The 19,525-nt window shown below is 32.2% G+C and overlaps 2 protein-coding genes and 1 long non-coding RNA gene across 5 annotated transcripts in view; 2 read left to right on the forward strand and 1 right to left on the reverse strand.

Annotated features, from left to right (window-relative positions):
* Positions 1-2,919, forward strand: part of LOC126884935 (zinc finger protein 239-like) — a 37,732-nt gene extending 34,813 nt beyond the window's left edge. Inside the window, exon 2 of the mRNA XM_050651289.1 lies at positions 1,832-2,919. Coding sequence (XP_050507246.1) covers positions 1,832-2,886 — 1,055 coding nt within the window. The 3' untranslated portion in view covers positions 2,887-2,919. The remainder of the gene's footprint in view (positions 1-1,831) is intronic.
* The window catches only part of LOC126884936 (zinc finger protein 239-like), a 68,914-nt gene extending 51,638 nt beyond the window's left edge, over positions 1-17,276 (forward strand). For 2 of the 3 annotated variants that reach the window (XM_050651291.1, XM_050651293.1), the window contains exon 2: positions 13,582-17,276. In XM_050651291.1, coding sequence (XP_050507248.1) covers positions 13,582-14,639 — 1,058 coding nt within the window. In that variant the 3' untranslated portion in view covers positions 14,640-17,276. Of the gene's footprint in view, positions 1-3,049; positions 3,175-13,581 lie in introns of those variants that run through there. The other variant, XM_050651292.1, reaches the window with a different exon arrangement.
* On the reverse strand, positions 1,940-14,714 carry LOC126884939 (uncharacterized). The gene is made up of 4 exons (XR_007698200.1): positions 14,644-14,714; positions 14,224-14,391; positions 13,804-13,971; positions 1,940-2,053 (listed from the first exon to the last, which is right to left on the reverse strand). It is a non-coding gene; the product is annotated as an uncharacterized LOC126884939 (long non-coding RNA).
* Positions 17,277-19,525: the final 2,249 nt, after the last annotated feature.

Raw genomic sequence — 19,525 nt, forward strand, 5'->3', positions numbered from 1 at the left:
AGTTTTCGAGATATTTTCATTTTTCAATGGACCAGTAGCGTGGCCACCCAAATCACCAGAATTTAATAAACTGGACTGATTTTTTTGGGGTTACGTTAATAATGAAGTTTATAAAATACCTCCAACAACAAGGGATGAGATGAAAAATAGAATACAAAGTGTATTTCGATGTGTTAATTTACAAATGCTCCGTAGAGTAAGTAGCTCATTCAATGATCGTTTTTAGGCGTACATAAATTTGCAAGGAGATAATTTTGAACACCTTATGTAATTAAATATTAAAAATATTTTATTAAAAGTATCTTCTAATTTTTTCAAACATGTTTTTTTGCAAAATGTATTACTGATAAATTATGTTCCGTTCTTTATTTGTTACATTGTTACATTTACATACAAAAGTAGTGTTTAATTAACTTTACAAAATATTGTATTTTGTGTTTGTGTGTTTTTTTGTAAAATTTATTACTAATTTTCTTTGTTTATTTGTTGCATTTACATAAAAAGATAGTTTTTAATTGTTTCAAAAATGTTGCATGTAGTGGTTGTGTTTTTGCTTGTAAAATGTATTACTAATAAATTATTTTTATTTCTTTATTTGCTACAGTGTTACATTGATTACCGGATTGATAATCGGTAATCTTCAATTGTCAATTCAGTCATGGCTTACTTAAAATTTAGATAAATTTAAACACCTAAGATAATTTGCTCTGAAAAATGAAAATATCTCGAAAACTAATAAATTTGGGCATAGGGAATGTTATATAAAAATTAAAGTACGTTAATGTTACTTTTCAATAATGATATAAAATACAGGGTGTTCCATTTAACAGTACTGAGAAAATAATGTACTTGCGTTTTGACTCACCCTGTATTTGATATAAAGAAAATTATCAATATTAATTCTTAAAAATTTTGACAATAAACAAAAAAAATATGGCATTAATAAACCTTATGTGCTTATTTTTATTTATACAGGGAGTTGAACTTGTTACGATTTTCATACAAAATTGGTTATAACTTTGTAAATACCCTGTATAACATTACAAACCTTTATATTTTTGTGATGGAGAAGTTAACAGGATTTCGAATATAAAATAAAATATAGGGTGTTCCATTTAAAAAAAATCATAAGTTAGGTCTGCCACTGTGTTATCGAACACCCTGTAACATTCTAACTAATTTTGTAATGTGAAGCTCAAAGGTGGCTAAAATTTTTTTTATTAACTTTTATTGCTATCTATTACTTTGGCGGAGCTATTGAGCTTTACCCTACTAATCAATCACCCTGTAGAGTAACCACAAGGTATTTCGGGCATTTATTGTGTTTCAACAGCTTGTTATTAAAATACACTCGCAATTCTCTGTTTGTCAGCTTCTTGTTAAGATGAAAAGCTGATACTTCAGTTTTTGTAGTGCTTGGTTGTAGTCTCCATTTCTTAAGGTATTCGCTGAGGATGGATAAGTCATTCGTGAGAGTGATTTCTGTAGTTTCTAAATATTGGTGGCTTGTTGCAATGGTCCAGTCGTCAGCATATCCAAACTTCCGAGATTCGGTTTGAGGCATGTCAGCAATATAGAGGCTGAAAAGTAAAGGGGAAAGGACAGAACCTTGTGGAAGGCCATTGTTAACTTTCATCTGTCTACTCATCTCCTTTCCCATTATAACTTGGAAGGTTCTGTTTGTTAGCATGTTGTCAATGAGGTTAATTATCTTTCTGCAGGGTATAATACGGGTCAGTTTATATATTAATCCCAGTCTCCAAACAGTATCATATGTATGTTGTGTTTAAGTCTACGACAATAATTACAGTATAGTTGGTTTGTATTTTAGGTTATCTTCAAGATGAAATCAAAATGGAAATCACGGAGAAACCAATTGAAGATTCATCTTACGAAGGAAATGATATGAGTCGACACACTGAAGGAACAAAATTAAATAAAAATATGGAAGTTGTGACCGGAAAAAGACTTTTTAAATGTGAAATTTCTTTAAAACATTGTAGTTCTGCTAGTGACTTGACAAAACATTTGAGAGTGCACACTGGGGAAACACCTTACAAGTGTGAGATTTGTTTTAAGCAATTTAGTCAAGCATGTAATTTGGAAACACATTTGAGAGTGCACACTGGGGAAAAACCTTACAAGTGTGAGATTTGTTTTAAACAATTTAGTCAAGCAATTAATTTGAAAAACCATTTGAGAGTGCACACTGGAGAAAAGCCTCACAAGTGTGAGATTTGTTTTAAGCAATTTAGTCAAGCAATTAATTTGAAAACCCATTTGAGAGTGCACACTGGAGAAAAGCCTCACAAGTGTGAAATTTGTTTTAAGCAATTTAGTATATCAGATAATTTGAAAAACCATTTGAGAGTGCACACTGGAGAAACACCTTACAAGTGTGAGATTTGTTTTAAACAGTTTAGTCAAGCAAATAGTTTGAAAACCCATTTGAGAGTTCACACTGGAGAAAAGCCTCACAAGTGTGAAATTTGTTTTAAGCAATTTAGTAAATCATATCATTTGAAAACACATTTGAGAGTGCACACTGGAGAAAAGCCTCACAAGTGTGAAATTTGTTTTAAGCAATTTAGTAAATCAGATAATTTGAAAAACCATTTGAGAGTGCACACTGGGGAAAAACCTTACAAGTGTGAGATTTGTTTTAAGCAATTTAGTGAATCAGGTCATTTAAAAACACATTTGAGAGTGCACACTGGAGAAAAACCTCACAAGTGTGAAATTTGTTTTAGGCAGTTTAGTCAAGCAGGTTCTTTGAAAACACATTTGAAAGTGCACACTGGGGGAAAACCTCACAAGTGTGAGATTTGTTTTAAGCAGTTTTCTGTAAAAAGTAACTTAAAATCACATTTGAGATTACACAAGTGAAAAATGTCTTTTAAGGTACTAGTACACTTTAGAAAACCAATAATAAGCATTTTTTCAAGATTTTTGAAGTTATACTTCTTTACGCGCGATATGAGGGTGAATTTTTATTTGTTAAAACCTACGATCCGGGCACATGCGCATTATAACTTTGTTCTGATTGGATGTTCAAATGACATGTCAAAAATTATCCAATATGGCAGCTGTAGCGCAGCTGTGGTTTGGACGGTTGATGGTTTGGTTATGTATGGTTGTTACGTTTTAAAATTTGTGGGAAGAGAAACAACAAAGGTTAGTTAATAGTTATACTGCCTTTTTAAATAGTTTTCATATTATATTTTTGAAGTTATACTTCAAAATGTTTTAATTTATGTATGTATCAGTCCAGAAAAGGTGTGGAAAGAATATATTAGTGTTTTTAAATATATTTTTCTACAAACGTGTTAAAAATGCAATTTTTAGGACTCCATAGGAGCGTTAAAAATGCTACTTTAAGGCACTAGTGCTTTAAAATTTTCAAGGCACTGCAGTTAAAAGTGAATTGTCAAATTGTGAAACGTCAAAATATTTATATTTCATTTATTAACATTAATATTAATAATCTAACTTGCGCAATTTGAAAAAGGTGGTTTAAAAGGTTTTTTATTACAATTTTGTGTCTTTGGATTTGTCTTCCTTGGGCGTAAAATAATAAAACATATATTTTTATATTTCACTTGTCACCGTGCTGTATAATTATGTATATCTGAAAGATAAGTAGCATGCGGCTTGATGGCCTTGTTGGTAGAGCATTGGACCAGAAATCAAAAAATCGCGAGATTGCGGGTTCAAATCCCGGACTATTCATACTTTTTTCTTTTTTTTTTTTTAATATTTGGCATTGTTAAGTTTTGGTTCATTTTTGGTAATTATTGTTAATTTTTTGTATTGTAACTGTTAAGTAGGTATATTTATTTCGTTGAAATTATATTATAATAGAAGTATAACTTCTTACGTGCGTACAAAGTACACACACATTCTTTTTTTTCTCAGAACCTTTATTAAAAATGAACATAAAACTTTTTACATATTAATATTGAACTCTTATAGAATACAAAAAATATATCCTTTTTCATTTATGATTCAGTCGATTTGTACTCTACGAGCTCGCTAGTGGGAAAGTTTTGGGGTAGTTCTGATTTCTTTTATTATATATGGATTTTGAGCTGCAGAATCCGAATATGAGGTTTGCGGACAAAATTTCTTGCCGGAACATTGAAAAAATTGCGAGAAAATCGAAAAATTTCAGCTTTTTTCCGCTTTTTTGCTCAAATCTCGAAAACTATTAACTTTTAGTAAATAGTCTGTTAACAGAAATTAAAGTACTTAAAATTATCTACAAACATCACTATTTACTTTTTTTTTCAGACGAACCGTTCGGTCTAAAGTGCAAGTTGAAAATTGCCAATTTTTAACGGTCTCGGCAAAACCCACTTTTTACATTCCAGAACTTTAGTTTTTATTAGAATGCTGTCATTTGATAAATTTCTTCTAGTTTTCTGTACAAATAATAAATGTTAGTTCATAATATGAATATGGTATGTCTCTTCTCACAGCTTCCATTTCCATTCTATCCTAAAATACCGAGAATGTCTCTGTTTTTCCCTTAGAGCCACAGAAGATCAGGCACAGATGGAGTCACAGTTTCAGTTGGTGTGAACATTTCCTTCGGATCTTGATTTCTGATAAACCTTGAGGTTTTGTCCTTTCAAAATGTATTAGTTGAACAGCTCTCTGACTTCCATAAACCTCAGGTGCGGGTTTAGTTTTTAGCCGAGGAATGGATTGGTTAGGAGCTATTGCATGTTTTGGTGCAATACAAGAAATGCCACCCATGACGTAAAAGTGTGGTATCCGTCGATTGTATGTACGTTAACTCTTTCGGTCCCAACGCTGCATATATATGTTTTTGAAAAAGTGGGTCTGTATTCCCAGCCGCCATATATATACGTTCAAGGTGTTATGGTCTCAATTTACCAAAGCCGAAAATATGCGTTGCTTATAAAATTTTAGACTCATTGGTGTCCCAATGCCGTAGAAATATGTCCGAAAATTTTAGATTATTGTTCCCAAAGCCTCAAAATGTTGGCACCTAAGACAGGTCATTCGGACCCATTGCCGTATATATTTGTTCACATATTTTAGATATATGCTATATTGTAGCACTGGTGGCAGTAGCAAGGTGGTAGAAGGTGAAGCGTTTGTAGCCACAGAAAAGACCAGAAAAAAAAAGAAGCGAATCGTGATACCTGTGTGCAAGATACGGAGTCGGCCTTTGCGTAGTGTCATGTTTTGAGGAGTACCACACAAAAGAAAACTTTTAATGTCAATTTACATTACATTATTTTTTTTTAAGTTAGTTACATTTTCCCAAGTTGGTTTTGCTCTGATGAGTATTGAAAAGAAAACGTTTAAGTTGGTTTAAAAAACCCATTAAAAAACATGTTTTGGTCATTTATTTGTTTATTTATATGCGACGTATATATAAGGCAATGGGACTCTAAGCATGAAAAAACCTTTGGGATTGAGGGACCAACATGCAAATTAAGGCCTGGCATACAAAGGGTTAAAATAATCTTTTTCGTACACCTGTTGTGTAAAGCACGGCTGGTCAATTTTCTGCGGATCGCCTGCGATTGCTGACACTTGCAAATAAGCAACGCGCTTGCTCAAAGTCTTGTAGCGACAGTAAGGCCCAGATAGTTGGTCTCAGTCACACCATTCCTTGCAGGGTTGGCCGTTTTCCCTACAAAAAGTACGGCTCAAGAAAATAGGTTGATGTAGTTTCCTCTTTGGAGTTTTATTCATCCTATACAGAAGCTGTTCGCCTGGAAGTGTCAGCATTCGCAGGCGATCCGCAGAAAATTGACCTGCCGTGCTTTACACAGCAGGTGTACGATAACGCTGATTTTAACGTACATACAATCGACGAATACCACACTTTTCACGTCATATGCGGCATTTCTTGTATTGCACCAAAACATGCAGTAGCTCCTAAGCAATCCATCCCTCGGATAAAAAAGAAACCCGCGCCTGAGGTTTATGGAAGTCAGGTAGCTGTTCAACTAATTCAATTTAAAAGGACAAAACCTCAAGGTTAATCAGAAATCAAGAGAACAGATTCGAAGTAAAGTCGACTTTACACTACGTGATTTGTCATATGATTTTTCCCATGACGAGCCGCATGACAATGCTTATGACAAAACGAGCCGTATAAACAATGCAAAATCATATGACAAATCACACAGTGTAAACATGTAAATTTCACTCCATGACCAAATCATATGACAAATCACATAATAAATCATGTAATGTAAAGTCGACTTAAATGTTCACACCAACTGAAACTGTGACTCCATCTGTGGCTCTAAGGTAAAAACAGAGACATTCTCGGTATTTTAGGATAGAATGGATTCATGGAAGCTGTGAGAAGAGACATACCATATTCATATTATGAACTAACATTTATTATTTGTACAGAAAACTAGGAGAAATTTATCAAATGACAGCATTCCAATAAAAACTAAAGTTTTGGAAGGTAAAAAATGGGTTTTGCCGAGACCGTTAAAAATTGGCAATTTTCAACTTGCACATTAGACCGAACGTTTCGTCTGAAAAAAAAGTAGATAGTGATATTTGTAGATAATTTTAAGTACTTTAATTTCTGTTAACAGACCATTTACTAAAAGTTAATAGGTTTCGAGATTTGAGCAAAAAAGCTGAAATTTTTCGCTTTTTTCGCTATTTTTTCAATGTTCCGGCAAGAAATTTTGTCCGCAAACTTCATATTCGGATTCAGCAGCCCAAAATTCATATATAATGAAAGAAATTGGAACTACCCCAATTACTCCAATTGGAAACTACACAATTTTATTGAATCATTATGAATGTACACTAATATTGTAGACGGCGACAAAGTCGAGGCCTCGAAAAAACGTAGTTTCGGTGGCGGACAGTTAATCTCAGGATTGGGTCTCTGAATAAAAAAAAATCGTGCAGCGTTGTTTGAAAAAGGAAGGTTTCTTACGTGACAATTTACCACCGTTAGTGAAAAACTCCGCAAAATAAAAATTTTACTGAAATTTGAAAAAAAATTGTGAAAAAATCGCCCGTTTTTCGTCAGTTTTTCATGGTTAAAAAGTATTTATTTTTTTGTCAAATTGTGGTAAATTGCCACGTAAGAAACCTTCCTTTTTCAAATGCAGTACGATTTTTTGTTTCAGATATTCCAGTCCTGAGATTAACTGTCCGCCATATTTTTTGGAGGCCTCGACTTTTGCGCCCTCAACAGTATTAGAGTACGTGCCTAAATAAAAAAGATATATTTTTTGTATTCTCTAAAAGATAGATATTAATATGTAAAAAGTTTTATGTTCTTTTTTATAAAGGTTCTGAGGAAAAAATGATTATTTTTGGTCTTCTAAAGTGTAGTATTTTAGTAGACCGGTTTAGTTAGACTCAAAAATAGGAGTGAGGTTACAATAATTACCATCAAGCTGAAAATGGGCAGGATTGTTCAAAATACCATCATAAATGAAATCTAAAAAGTCCTCATAAATCCGACCGGAGCTAAAAAATTTACGCGGGGTCAAAGGTCACCAAATATGGTTTTTAGCGATTTTCAGCGAAACGGTAAATTTTATCATAAAATTAGTTCTAACAAAAAATGTAGATTAGATAATTATCTATGAAAAATATCTTAATACTTTTTTTCGTAAGAGCCACCGTTTTTTGAGATACAACGATTCAAAGAGTTGAAAGTACATATTAGTACACTACGTATACAGTACCGGGTGGTGAATCGGAAAACGGGCCATAGGAAACTGAATGTAAAATTTTAAACTGTTGAATTCCTGCTTCCCCAATTATGTTACATCATACAGTCATGAGAAGTTATTTGTAGAGGATTGAAATCTGTATTAAAAACAAAAGTTACAATGGTTCTACGATTTAAACACATTCCAAAATTTTGAAAAATATAATATTATATTGACCACAGTAGGTATGTGTGGGCATGTGTAGACACGTTACTATTTAACTGACAGTGTACAAAGTACACCATTGACTGAAGAAAATATCTTTATTATTAATACTTTCTTCTTAACTGAGAGTATCTGATCAACTTTATTGTGTTTTAAACAATAAATGATAAAATAAATAAAGACATTGACAGTTCAAATTGTTAATATAATAAATTCATTGTCACCGAATGCAATCTTATACACATTATTGCACTGTGTGTGGCGTAACTTTGGCGTATTTCTCTGAAAATTGTATTATATTTTTACAAAATTTTGAATAATAATTGTTCGTAGAACAATATTAACAGTTGTTTTCAATACAGATTTCAATTCTCTACAAATAGTTTCTTATGACTTTTGATATAAAATAATTAGGGAAGCAGGAATTCAACAGTTTAAAATTTTACATTGAGTTTCCTATGGCCCGTGTTCCAATTCACCACCCGGTATACATCACTGAAACTGTAATGCAAGTAAACATAATATTCTATCGGTCAACCTAACTTATATTACACATAATAATATAAGATATTATAAGATAATGTTTCTACTATACAGCTTGCGGTCTACCGAGGGGTGCAATGTATAAGCTGTATTATATTACAGTGCCAACAAAAAAATCGTTACAAAGTGAATATAACGCGAAAGTAATAAGAAATATTTCAATTTTACGGCTTATTCCTAACAAAAATAGTTAATTGATATGACAAAGTATTAACTTATAATAATTCTTCTTACTTATGCGTCTTATTCAATTTGTAAAGATGGGTTTTGTCGGAATAAACACGTTCTATAGGTACGTCGGCTAATCTAATCAACCTACCTATTCTTTTCTCAGAAGGGTTTAAACATATTAATGAAAGCCAACTTTCTAGGCAAAATGTTTATTGCTAAGTACTAATAAACATTTCAATATACAATAAACTTTATGTAAATTTAGTTGGTTTATTATTATGCAAATTACACCGTTATCTTCCTGGGCGGCGAAATCCTTCAGGTAGATGACACCCTCGAGGTATTAATTAGTCTTAAGTACTACTCCGGAGTGAATATACGTGTTAAACCTAATTTTACTTAAATGTGCTGAAGGAGCGCCTAAAAAAACTACGTGCTTAGATAAGTTTCGATATGCATGTTTCTTTAAAAATACTCTAAATAAAAAACAAGTACAATTATCTTGTCTTCCTTCAACCTCAGCGGCTGCTCATCAACTTCTTTTTCGAGTATATTACCAAGTTCAAGTGTGACTTGGTTATCAGCTAGATCCAAAAGACTGGGGATGTAAATTAGTCGACAGTTCATTAAAACCAATTTAAACTTTACTCCCACCTGCGCCGGAAAAACCCCTGAACACAATTTTTTGCAACTGTAAAAAGGGATGTAGCGTTAAATTTGGTTTCAAAAAAGTTGGACTGTTTTGTTCGGTAGCATGCACTAATTGTCAAAACGGGTCGTGCTCCAATGTTGAATCACCAACAATTGAGGATTCCTTTGATTCTATCGAGGAGCAATTTACTTGCATTTAATTGCAAGAAGAATAAGAACAAGATAAACTAGAAGGTGAAGAAGAAGAAGAAGAAGAACAAGGAGAAGAGGAAGCAGAAGTATTAGAAAATTATGAACCAGTTGGGTGAATTTCCCCTTTTTTTAATTTATACCGCTTTTTATAACTTATATCATTTTTAACTCTTGCCAATTTAAATTATTCAATAGCTTCAAATTAAACAGAATCATAACAGATCCGTGGAATAGGCCTACTGGGGAAACCACGTTAAAAAAACGCGCTAAGTGCACTACCTCAAATATGGTGCGGAAACGTGTGCGCATATTATGACGATTACAACTTTTTGAATCGTTGTATCTCAAAAACGGTGGCTCTTAGGAAAAAAAGTAATAAGACATTTTTTATAGATAATTATCTAATCTACATTTTTTGTTAGAACTAATTTTATGATAAAACTTAACGTTTCGCTGAAAATCGCCAAAAACTATATTTGGTGATCTTTGACCCCGCGTAAATTTTTTAGCTCGGGTCGGATTTGTGAGGACTTTTTAGATTTCATTTATGATGGTATTTTGAACAATCCTGCCAATTTTCAGCATGCTGGTAAGTTTTGTACCCTCGGATGTGTAAGTTGACCGGAGTATTTATAGTACCTTAAGCAATTTAGCGACTCGAGTATTTTGAAAAGACATTTGAGAGTGCACACTAGAGAGAAGGTGTGAAATTTGCTATAAGCAGTTTTTTCGCAAATGTTTTTTGAAAATACATTATGGGGACGCATACTGGGTAAAAACCTTACAAGTTAGTAAATAGTAAGATACACTGCGTGCCAAAATTAACGCATAATGTTAAAATTATGATTTCAGTTGCAATGAAGAAAATGTGTTTGTTCTTTTACGCTTTAAGGTTGCTGTCAGAACATCTGAAATAAAAAGCTTTTCTTTTTTTACAAAAAATGTATTGAAATAAACAATATAACATCATAAATCTAAACATCTAAACAAACATCATCAACAAATGACGGAATTGAAATTTTTAAAGAAAGTAGCTCTAGTTCTGTCTACAGGGTGATTGATTAGTAGGGTAAAGCTCAATAGCTCCGCTATAGTAATAGATAGCAATAAAAGTTAATAACAAAAATTTTAGCCACCTTTGAGCTTCACATCACAAAATGAGTTACAATGTTACAGGGTGTTCGATAACACAGTGGCAGACCAAACTTATGTTTTTTTAAATGGAACACCCTATATTTTATTTTAAATTCGAAATCCTGTTAACTTCTCCATCACAAAAATATAAAGGTTTGTTATGTTATACAGGGTATTTACAAAGTTATAACCAATTTTATATGAAAATCGTAACAAGTTCAACTCCCTGTATAAATAAAAATAAGCAAAACAACAATGGTTTATTAATGCCATATTTTTTAACGTATTGTCAAAATTTTCAAGAATGGTCGATATTGCTAATTTTCTTTATATCAAATACAGGGTGAGTCAAAACGCAAGTACATTATTTTCTCAGTAATTTTAAATGGAACAACCCTGTATTTTATATCACTATTGAAAAGTACCATTACCGTACTTTAATTTTTAGATAACATTCCCTGTTTTGGCCTCATTAAATTAAATTTCATTCGAAGTACCTGGCCTATTTTCTTGCCCAGATATTGTACTAAATTTTTTGTTTTCTCTTTAATTACCTTTCGTTAGTACTAACTAGTCGTGGCCCTCAGTAAGTAAGAACAACTCAAATTGTTAAGTCGTTTCGCATAGTTATCAAGTGTCGACAAACAACGCCGGTTTCAGTTATAGTAAAAAATAAATTAACCCTTTCTCCCTCCTTCCTTCACCTTACTAATAACTGAAGACTTCTCGACCTACCAGTTAAAATAAGGTAAGAATTTTTTTGTTATTATTTCCATACAGTCCGCTTTAAATTTGATTTTGTAATAAACCAGCATCGCCTAATCGCCACCCCATTCCCTATGTCTAAATTTATTAGTTTTCGAGATATTCTCATTTTTCAATGGACCAGTAGCGTGGCCACCCAAATCACCAGAATTTAATAAACTGGACTGATTTTTTTGGGGTTACGTTAATAATGAAGTTTATAAAATACCTCCAACAACAAGGGATGAGATGAAAAATAGAATACAAAGTGTATTTCGATGTGTTAATTTACAAATGCTCCGTAGAGTAAGTAGCTCATTCAATGATCGTTTTTAGGCGTACATAAATTTGCTAGGAGATAATTTTGAACACCTTATGTAATTAAATATTAAAAATATTTTATTAAAAGTATCTTCTAATTTTTTCAAACATGTTTTTTTGCAAAATGTATTACTGATAAATTATGTTTCGTTCTTTATTTGTTACATTGTTACATTTAAATACAAAAGTAGTGTTGAATTATCTTCACAAAATATTGTATTTTGTGTTTGTGTTTTTTTGTAAAATTTATTACTAATTTTCTTTGTTTATTTGTTGCATTTACATAAAAAGATAGTTTTTAATTGTTTCAAAAATGTTGCATGTAGTGGTTGTGTTTTTGCTTGTAAAATGTATTACTAATAAATTATTTTTATTTCTTTATTTGCTACAGTGTTACATTGATTACCGGATTGATAATCGGTAATCTTCAATTGTCAATTCAGTCATGGCTTACTTAAAATTTAGATAAATTTAAACACCTAAGATAATTTGCTCTGAAAAATGAAAATATCTCGAAAACTAATACATTTGGGCATAGGGAATGTTATATAAAAATTAAAGTACGTTAATGTTACTTTTCAATAATGATATAAAATACAGGGTGTTCCATTTAACAGTACTGAGAAAATAATGTACTTGCGTTTTGACTCACCCTGTATTTGATATAAAGAAAATTAGCAATATCAATAATTCTTAAAAATTTTGACAATAAACAAAAAAAAATGGCATTAATAAACCATTGCTGTTGTGCTTATTTTTATTTATACAGGGAGTTGAACTTGTTACGATTTTCATACAAAATTGGTTATGTATGTATACACCGTTCTTAGGCGTCAACGCCCTTCGGTAGGGATCTATGAAGGAGTATCACCAAGCCGGAAGCCCTTATCCCTTCCCGTACCGCTCCTCCATAGGCCGATCAGACGCCAGTTTATTCCAGACCAAGCCGTAGACTCTATCGAGTTTTATACTACGGCGTTGGCCTTTTATAAATTTCATGACCTAGCTGAGGCTCGAACCAGCGACCGCAAATCGCAAATCCACTAAACTTGTCGATCGACTGAGCCCCAGCTAACTGGACCGTCAAGACCGACCAAAATTGGTTATAACTTTGTAAATACCCTGTATAACATTACAAACCTTTATATTTTTGTGATGGAGAAGTTAACAGGATTTCGAATATAAAATAAAATATAGGGTGTTCCATTAAAAAAAACATAAGTTTGGTCTGCCACTGTGTTATCGAACACCCTGTAACATTCTAACTAATTTTGTAATGTGAAGCTCAAAGGTGGCTAAAATTTTTTTTATTAACTTTTATTGCTATCTATTACTTTGGCGGAGCTATTGAGCTTTACCCTACTAATCAATCACCCTGTAGAGTAACCACAAGGTATTTCGGGCATTTATTGTGTTTCAACAGCTTGTTATTAAAATACACTCGCAATTCTCTGTTTGTCAGCTTCTTGTTAAGATGAAAAGCTGATACTTCAGTTTTTGTAGTGCTTGGTTGTAGTCTCCATTTCTTAAGGTATTCGCTGAGGATGGATAAGTCATTCGTGAGAGTGATTTCTGTAGTTTCTAAATATTGGTGGCTTGTTGCAATGGTCCAGTCGTCAGCATATCCAAACTTCCGAGATTCGGTTTGAGGCATGTCAGCAATATAGATGCTGAAAAGTGAAGGCGAAAGGACAGAACCCTGTGGAAGGCCATTGTTAACTTTCATCTGTCTACTCATCTCCTTTCCCATTATAACTTGGAAGGTTCTGTTTGTTAGCATGTTGTCAATGAGGTTAATTATCTTTCTGCAGGGTATAATACGGGTCAGTTTATATATTAATCCCAGTCTCCAAACAGTATCATATGTATGTTGTGTTTAAGTCTACGACAATAATTACAGTATAGTTGGTTTGTATTTTAGGTTATCTTCAAGATGAAATCAAAATGGAAATCACGGAGAAACCAATTGAAGATTCATCTTACGAAGGAAATGATATGAGTCGACACACTGAAGGAACAACATTAAATAAAAATATGGAAGTTGTGACCGGAAAAAGACTTTTTAAATGTGAAATTTGTTTAAAACATTGTAGTTCTGCTAGTGACTTGACAAAACATTTGAAAGTGCACACTGGGGAAACACCTTACAAGTGTGAGATTTGTTTTAAGCAATTTACTACAACGACCTATTTAAAAACACATTTGAGAGTGCACACTGGGGAAAAACCTTACAAGTGTGAGATTTGTTTTAAGCAATTTAGTCAAGCAAGTACTTTGAAAATGCATTTGAGAGTGCACACTGGGGAAAAACCTTACAAGTGTGAGATTTGTTTTAAGCAATTTAGTCAACCAAGTCCCTTGAAAACACATTTGAGAGTACACACTGAGCAAAAACCTTACAAGTGTGAGATTTGTTTTAAGCAATTTAGTAGAGCATGTAATTTGGAAACACATTTGAGAGTGCACACTGGGGAAAAACCTTACAAGTGTGAGATTTGTTTTAAACAATTTAGTCAAGCATGTAATTTGAAAACACATTTGAGAGTACACACTGAGCAAAAACCTTACAAGTGTGAGATTTGTTTTAAGCAATTTAGTCAAGCAAGTACTTTGAAAATGCATTTGAGAGTGCACACTGGGGAAAAACCTTACAAGTGTGAGATTTGTTTTAAACAATTTAGTCAAGCAATTAATTTGAAAAACCATTTGAGAGTGCACTCTGAGCAAAAACCTTACAAGTGTGAGATTTGTTTTAAGCAATTTAGTCAAGCAATTAATTTGAAAAACCATTTGAGAGTGCACACTGGAGAAACGCCTTACAAGTGTGATATTTGTTTTAAACAGTTTAGTCAAGTAATTAATTTGAAAAACCATTTGAGAGTTCACACTGGAGAAAAGCCTCACAAGTGTGAAATTTGTTTTAAGCAATTTAGTAAATCAGATCATTTGAAAAACCATTTGAGAGTGCACACTGGATAAACACCTTACAAGTGTGAGATTTGTTTTAAACAATTTAGTCAAGCAATTAATTTGAAAAACCATTTGAGAGTGCACACTGGGGAAAACCTTACACGTGTGAGATTTGTGTTAAGCAATTTAGTGAAGTAGGTACTTTGAAAAAACATTTGAGAGTACACACTGGAGAAAAACCTTATAAGTGTGAGATTTGTTTTATGCAATTTAGTCATAAAAGTTCCTTGAAAATACATTCGCAAGATCACAATGGGCAAAAACCTCACAAGTGTGAGATTTGTTTTAAGCAATTTAGTCAAGCAGGTAATTTGAAAACACATTTGAGAGTGCACTCTGGAAAAAAACCTTACAAGTGTGAGATTTGTTTTAAGCAGTTTACTACAACAGGTAATTTGAAAAACCATTTTAGATTGCACACTGGAGAAAAACCTTACAAGTGTGAGGTTTGTTTTAAGCAATTTAATCATACAGGTACTTTGAAAAGACATTTTTTGAGAGTACACACTAGAGAAAAAATGTGAAATTTGTTATAAGTAGTTTTCTAACAAATGTTTTTTGAAAATACATTATGAGAGCGCATACTGGGTAAAAACTTTATGCTGGGGCCACAGTAATGTCTAATGCCGTTAATTAACGCATTATTTAAAATTAAAGAGCAGTGGCGTGCTGGAACTTTTCAAGCGGCCCAGTGATTTTATAGAAAAGCGGCCTCTCAATCCTCATTTTACCTTCCATTATCGGGAATTTTTAATCATTATAAATATGCAAAACAAAAATATAAAAATTTAAATTAATTTAGATAAATCAAACATAAAACTTCGAATTCAATGATTTTTTTTTTAAATTCGTTGTTTTTTTATTTAAGACTAAGCAATCATAATTTCCTGAATAAATAAATATGAATTTTTTGTAATTAAGATACAAGTAAAATTTTGAGAATGTTTCAATTATGTATTCAGTTGAATTTAAGTAGGTAAATCAATTATACAAGAGAGTACAAATGAGGCCATGAGGGCCAGAGTGCCCTAACTACTTTAACATTGCTTTACATAATCAAAGAAAATGATCAGAAGCTAACAATGTCCAATTGTTTTAGTAGTTTTATGTTGACCAAGAATTATTATTGATCAACATACAATTACTAAAACAATCGGACATTAATAGGTTCTGATCATTTTCTTTGATTATGTAATGTTAAAATCAGTTAGGCCACTCTGGCTTTCATGGCCTCATTTGAGAGTGCACACTGGGGAAAAACCTCACAACTGTGAGATTTGTTTTAAGAGGCTACAGTAGCGCTGTAGTATTATAATATCACCCTGTACAAAAAGATGTTTTTATTGAAAGTTAATAATCAAAGTAAATAATATAATCGATTGCCCATGGCCGAGGCCGCGCGTGATGTTGAAATAGTTTATTCTATATAAAAGTGAATGTCCCATGATATACAGGGTGTCCCGAAAAGAATGGTCATAAATTATACCACACATTCTGGGGTCAAAAATAGTTCGATTGAACCTAACTTACCTTAGTACAAATGTGCTCACAAAAAAAGTTACAGCTCTTTGAAGTTACAAAATGAAAATCGATTTTTTTCAATATATCGAAAACTATTAGAGATTTTTTATTGAAAATGGACATGTATAATTCTTATGTCAGGAACATCTTAAAACAAAATTATAGTGAAATTTTTCCACCCCATAAAAAATTTTATTGGGATTATGTTCCCCCCCCAAACTTTTGTGTACGTTCCAATTAATTCATTATTGTGGTACCATTAGTTAAACACAACGTTTTTAAAACTTTTTTGCCTCTTAGTATTTTTTCGATAAGCCAGTTTTTATTGAGATGCGGCTTCTTTTTCAATATATTTACGTAAAAATTTTATGGGGGTTTTGTTCCTTTAAACCCCCCTAATGTTTGTGTACGTTCCAATTAAACTATTATTGTGGTACCATTAGTTAAACACAGTGTTTTTAAAACTTTTGTCTCAGTTTTTTGTTCATAAGTCACCTTTTATCGAGATGTAGCTTCTTTTTCAAAATATACCTAAAAATGTAAATTATAAATACATTTTCAGATTATTAACAGGTCTCTATAACCGTACTTAACCATATACAAATATGTGGTGGATTCGACAAATATTCAAAATATCTCGATAAACACTGGCTTATCGAAAAAGTACTAAGAGGCAAAAAAGTTTTAAAAATAATGTGTTTAACTAATAGTGCCACAATAATAATTTAATTGGAACGTACGCAAAAGTTTGGGGGGGTTTAAGGAAACAAAACCCCATAAAATTTGTATGGGGTGCACAAATTTTACTTAATTTTTTTTAAGATATTGCTGTCATAAAAATGCCACATGTCAATTTTCAATAAAAAATCTCTGAGAGTTTTCGATATATGAAAAAAATTCGATTTTCATTTTGTAACTTCAAAGGTCTGTAACTTTTTTTGTGTGCACTATTGTATATAGGTAAGTGAGGTTCAATCAACCTATTTTTGACCCCAGAATCTGTGGTATAATTTATGACCAATCTTTTCGGGACACCCTGTATATATTTATATTATTATTGTACTCAGTATTTAGTTAATGCAATTTAGGTTGTTACTGTTATATGTAAACACGTTGTTATGGTTAGTCATTGGTGGAGTTGATTGTAAATATAATGTATCTGAACCAAGAAAAAGAGTTTTAATTAATTTGGACCTAGAAGGCATTAATATCACACGTATTTATGACAGCGCATCACAGGGGCGGCCCGTCAGGGTAGGCAAGGTAGGCGCCGCCTAACCTCTTCAAATGTACAATAATAAATTATTTATTAATATAAATTACTTATTTCAAAACTGTAATTTATAAATTTTGATACAATACCTAAGTATCTAAAATAAAACAAAGCTACTTTTTAATTCATCTCTGAGGTTGTAATAATTATCGTACGCTCCCCGTAGCGTAGCACTACTTACTACCGCGACGGCTCTACACTAGGACAGGCTCTTTTAAAAATAGCTGAACAGAATTCGCATTTTGTCTCACTCTTTACGCTAAGCACAGCCTCTGGCACCACAGCGCTGTAATATCGCCTAGTGAGAACAATAGTGGCGAAACACGAAAATCGACGTTTTTGAGTTAAGTTCATCAAACGACATCTAAATATGCCCTCTTTTATGTGAAATATCGGCTAACAATTATTTAATTTCCTTATTACTAGAGGGGGCCTACAAGTCTTTATGGTATTGTGAATTTGTCAAATATTTTGATGCATTAACGACGAAAGCACATCAAATTTTATATCAACACTGGCGAATCTGTAATTACGCCGTGTTTGCATGTATTTGAAATATAAGATATCTTATTAAAGATAGTAGTGCAATGTGCAATAGTGGCGAATGAGCACTTTTGTCTGTGTGGTCGTTGTTGCTTTTGTGTTTTTTTTTATAAAACTTATTACAGAGCAACTCAGTTTCAATGGTTCTTAGGTACTTAGAAATAGCAAATAAAGAAAGCGTCTATCCACTTTGGATCAGTATTGTTTAATTCCACACTATCGAGAACCAATATTCATTTCTAAAAAGAAGTATTACAAAATAAATCAATTCCTTCTACCCACAATAATTTCTTTAGTAGTTTGAAATACGAAACATACGTGAGTGAAATGATGAATTTAATTTTGCTATTCATAGTTCTTTTGTTTACTTTTTATCTTTTATCATGTTTATCTTTCCTTGTTAACAAACATAATGTTAATAATTATTACTTAAGATCTTATTTTGTTATTTTTCTATTGTACTTTAGTTTCATTTTGCGAATAACTGGTGTGCACAATAAAATATTTTATTTGATGCGTTTAATTTATTTTTAAAAGTAATTTTTTTAATTATTTAAAACAGAAACTAAACTGTTGTAGTGTAGTAGTAGTAAAGTATAGTGGCGAAACATCAAATTAAACATCCTCGATAATGCAATAATGGCGTAACGCAGAAAAAAAATCAAAAATAAATACTATTCTTCAAATAAAATTACTTCTACTAATTTGTTTAAATGACTAGAAGCATATGATTAGAAAAATTCTGCAAAATGATTACCTATTAGTCAGTTATACTGTTTAGCAGTTTCATCAAAACTTCAAATGCGATTATCTCTAAAATGTTCATTTTGAAGTTTCGTCACTATTGTTCTCACAAGAATATTGTAGCAATTTAAACTATCATCTACTAGCAGTATCCTGTCGGGAGAATTGTTTTCGATTCTACAAGCATTAATTCATGTAAACAACCTTAACATCTCAAAAACTCTGATAATTACTGATTCTCTCAGTGCATTACATGCAATAAAACAGCTCTATACCAGTAATCCTATTGTTCAGCTAATACAACATCAATTACACCTTATAAACCAAGCAAAACAGCAAATTCACTTCTTTTGGGTTCCATCACATACTGGTTTGGAAGGCAACGAAAAAGTGGTTCATTATGCCGGTGAAGCAATACACAGTGCATCTTCAATAACAGTGAATTCAGTGTCAGTGACCGATTTTAAAACGTTCGTGAAACAGAAAGTGCTAAGTGAATGGGGAAATAAATGGCAACAATCAAAATCATTTCTACAGACTATTAAACGTACAACACATTCATGGTGTGAGATAAACATCAACCGCCGATTGTTTGCTAAAATAACTCGTTTGCGTATAGGACACAGCAGACTAACTCATGGTCATATATCTAAATCACATCACTCTATATGTGATCATTGTAACTGTAATATATACATACCACATATTTTGGTAGATTGTCCTAAATTTATTAATGAAAGAAAGAAACATTCAATATCTGTAAATATAAAAGATGTTTTAGGAGATAATTGTAATCCGAAAAACCTTTTCAATT

Source organism: Diabrotica virgifera, chromosome 5 (genome assembly GCF_917563875.1).
Source record: "Diabrotica virgifera virgifera chromosome 5, PGI_DIABVI_V3a".
NCBI lineage: Eukaryota > Metazoa > Arthropoda > Insecta > Coleoptera > Chrysomelidae > Diabrotica > Diabrotica virgifera.